Genomic DNA, 3810 nt, shown 5'->3' on the forward strand with positions numbered 1-3810 from the left:
CTAAAAAGCATCCCTGCGTGTCAACAATATGCTAGAACACTTGCGGGAAAAATGCAGAAGGCGGTTGTCCTTGGGTCGCTCCGTGTTCTTAGGGTCCACGATTTGATATAATTTAATATAATTATATTATTGACATTAATAATATATATAATAGTATTAATATAATATTCTACACCTGAAAGAACATAACCTCAAAATCGAAGCATCGAAACCTGGGGACATTCGAATACCAATTTCTTGATTTTATGTATTTGAAAGCAGATCGAGATATATATAGAACCGCCGGAGTTTTCCGAGCGGCAATCGTGCACCTTCGAGTTTTAAAATTCAGAACAGGAGAAATAGGTTCGCGCGCAAATAATTCATGTACAACGTCTCCTACTATATTCACACGGACATAGACCTGTGATAGTATTGGAGTGTACCTCATTTCAGATCTTGGATCACTGTTCGACACTCCGGCCGCGACGATCGTATTGATGAGATCGTCTTTCGCACGCTCCAGAAAAGAGCCATCTCCGCATCGAAAGTAAGGTACCGGTTCATAAGAAAATAGTCTTGTGTGCGTTTCAATTTGCGTGCATCGATGTGTAAAAATTTAGTGACTTGGGTCTATAATTTGCAGTTTAATTGTACAATGGAAATATTATTTTAGGAAAATAAGATAGCCAGGTAGTTTGTGATTAAGTTGATACTTTTCTCTGTGATTGGTTCGCCCGTCACTTAGCTGACTAAAGACTAGAGACAAACTATTACCAAGCTATCTGAATTCACATTTATCTTATCTTCCAGAATGTTGGTTCGCTTGTGTACTGGCTCGCCGTGGTGCCCATGATGAACCACATGGAGGTTGTCAGTGAGATGAGCATTCATTCCTTCATTAACACTATATACAACTATATAAATCATGTATTAATAACTTAACAAAACATATAAACACTATATGCGAGTACACGCAAGACACCCAACAATTTAAGCATATCCACTTAATATGCACAAAACATATGCATATTATTTTGAAGCGGCAGATTGCCTATAAATAATATGCATATGTTTTGGGAATTTGAAGTGTGTATATATATACACATACATATAAATTGTTGGGTATCTTGTGTGTATATAGTGTATATATGTCTTATTAGTTATTAATACAGGAAGTATATAGTTGTATATAGTGTAAATAAAGTAAGGGATGCTAATCTGACTAACGATCTGTAGTGGTATATCCTGGCAAACATGAAATTAGTTTGGCGAATGTCAGCAGTAAACGAAAAGAAGTATTTTTCTATCTACTTATAGTCACTTGACACTGTGACTAGGGAATTCACAAGAAAATGTTTTTCTAATTAAATGAGGCTTTTGCATCTGCTTTATATTACACTATTGAGTATATGTTATTTTGCGTCACAAGCTAAAAATGAAGATGGTCCCTCATTCTTATAGAATTGCATATATACATATTGAATACATGAATGTTGAGCATGGTATAGGAAAAAAATGGTTGGTATTCGAAAAGTACTTTCTTTAAAAAAAAATATTTAGAAATTAAAATAATTATTTTTATCCCCGTGTCATCCACATGTTTAGTTTTTGAATTTTTTCTAAACTTCCTCAGTACTTTCTACAACATAAATTTCAACCATCACGATCGGTCAAGTCGTTTAGAGAAAATTTTATTTTTTGATGTTTCGAAATGCTTTATAACTTTAGTAAAATAAATTGTTCAAGTTGAGACTGGGGTAAATTTATCTCATATGGGGAGACATTTATCCCTGCTATATAGGTGACATACGAGCGGGGGTACCCAGACCATGCTTATCCTGCTACTGTAAATAGTACTTTTGAAATGTAATAATAGGGCAGGAGCCGGTACTGGGACTAGCGCCTTGATGTATCAGAATGGCCATGAAAAGCTGCATCCAAACAAAGCACCGTGAATACTGGGAACAACTCCAGTGTTGCCGATATGCGAAATCCCTTCTGGGTACAGGATGGACAGAGGCAGAGAAATCCTGGGTTTGACAAATGAAGACATAAAGACAGTGGTTTAGATGCTTGAAGGGAACAACCACCTGAAATAACATATGCGCAACATAGGGTATAACCCCACGACAGGGTGAATACAATGCGGCTGGAATGTTGAAATATCTATGTATTTCAGGTGGGCCCTACCGTGGCTGCTCGCCTGTCTCTAAACTAAACTAAACTAAATATACTTCAATTTATCAGTAAAATGAAAATTCTTAAACCATAAATTTAACAGAACTTATGTTTGTCTCAATAAACGCGCATTTAACAGAATAGAATTTTTTTCTAATTTATACTGTAATAAAATATAAAATTAACTTTTAATTTTAATATTAATTCATTCTAGAAACAAATCCCTATAACTAAATCGAATTCCTGTTCATAAATTAGGTTTTTCGATTTTCCGGTCAGGTAGACACCCTACTTAAAAATTATTTTGCCTTTTAGGAGAAGAAAGTACACTTACCGAAATCATAGTTGAGCGTTTCGTAGATGTCCTCCAGTAAATTATAGTTTTCTTCAATCTCGACATTGTAAAGGAGCTTTTCTCTGGAACATAGAGAAGCTAATTATTGGAATGTCGTGTCCTGTTTTCTTGAAAAAGAAAACCCTTAAATTTGTTGCCAATTTTTTTTTGTACTTTGATAAAGAATATATCTTTATCTATGAATAATGTCTCTTGTTATTTTGCAATAACTTCCATTGTTTATGAAAACAATTGAAAAATTACATTTTTAGGAAAAAATGTTCCTAGCACACAAAGATATCCAAAAAAATAAGAGATGGATTTTTCGAAATATTGTTGAAAAGCTATACGATTTTTAAGGCTAGAAGAATTTTTCCCCCTAAAAATGCAATTTTTTAATCTTTGTACTAAACGATAAAATATATTGCAAAACAACAAGAGACATGTTATCATTTTAACTGAAAAAGTTTTTAAATTTTATTTTTCGTCCTCCCTCTTTACTTTGTTCGTTCTCTTTGATGAAACCGTAGAGAATATTATCTCCGTCCTTTTTTTGTTGGCCATCGAATCAAAGGTGCAACGATCCTCATCGCCAGGTAGTGTAGACAGCTGACCGAGTGATTACACTTTCTGATTTTGTTTAGAATTTTGCAACTGATTGAATCCAGGGATTAGGATAAATAGGGAAAATTGTGGTTTACTTTGAGAAAACTCAAAAAGGCTAAGCTAATGTACTTGTCAGTACCAATTTGGGTTGAGTTTTTACTGTTTGGTTTCGTGCCTAACATCAAAGATCCTATAATTTATTTTTATTCCACATACTAAACAATATTCGACAGATTCCTACTAGAAAATTCTTTTTTTATTATATCAAATTTTATTGACTATGGTATTTTTGAATTCATTTAATCTTTCAATAGTTTTCATATATATGTTATATTTTTTTGATTCAATGAGATCAATTCACTTGCATTAATGAGTGCGCTTTTGAATCAGTCCATTTTTTGAAAGAAATCTTTTTGATTTGACTTTTTACGTAAACGAATGTTTTTAATACTACCATTATTAAAATAAATAAACATTTTTGATTGTTAATTTGCCTATATTTGTAAAGTGTAATAATTTAAATAGACACGTTTAAAATTGATCACTCAATTTTGATTATTTTTAGATAAAAGAGACAAATGTCTCGTACAAAAAAATCTTTATTCAAGGTAACATACGAGGGTGGATTGATAAGTTTCCGGCCTGACCAAGAGATGGCGCCACTAGGCCTACCTTGAGGTGGCGTTCTATAGTACCATCCTTAGATAGCT

General features: G+C 33.3%; 1 protein-coding gene across 1 annotated transcript in view; it reads right to left on the minus strand.

Moving 5' to 3' along the window:
- The window catches only part of LOC117172823 (head-specific guanylate cyclase), a 373978-nt gene that overhangs the window by 243327 nt on the left and 126841 nt on the right, over nt 1-3810 (minus strand). Inside the window, exon 3 of the mRNA XM_033361067.1 lies at nt 2495-2577. Coding sequence (XP_033216958.1) covers nt 2495-2577 — 83 coding nt within the window. The remainder of the gene's footprint in view (nt 1-2494; nt 2578-3810) is intronic.

This window comes from Belonocnema kinseyi, chromosome 5 (genome assembly GCF_010883055.1).
Source record: "Belonocnema kinseyi isolate 2016_QV_RU_SX_M_011 chromosome 5, B_treatae_v1, whole genome shotgun sequence".
NCBI lineage: Eukaryota > Metazoa > Arthropoda > Insecta > Hymenoptera > Cynipidae > Belonocnema > Belonocnema kinseyi.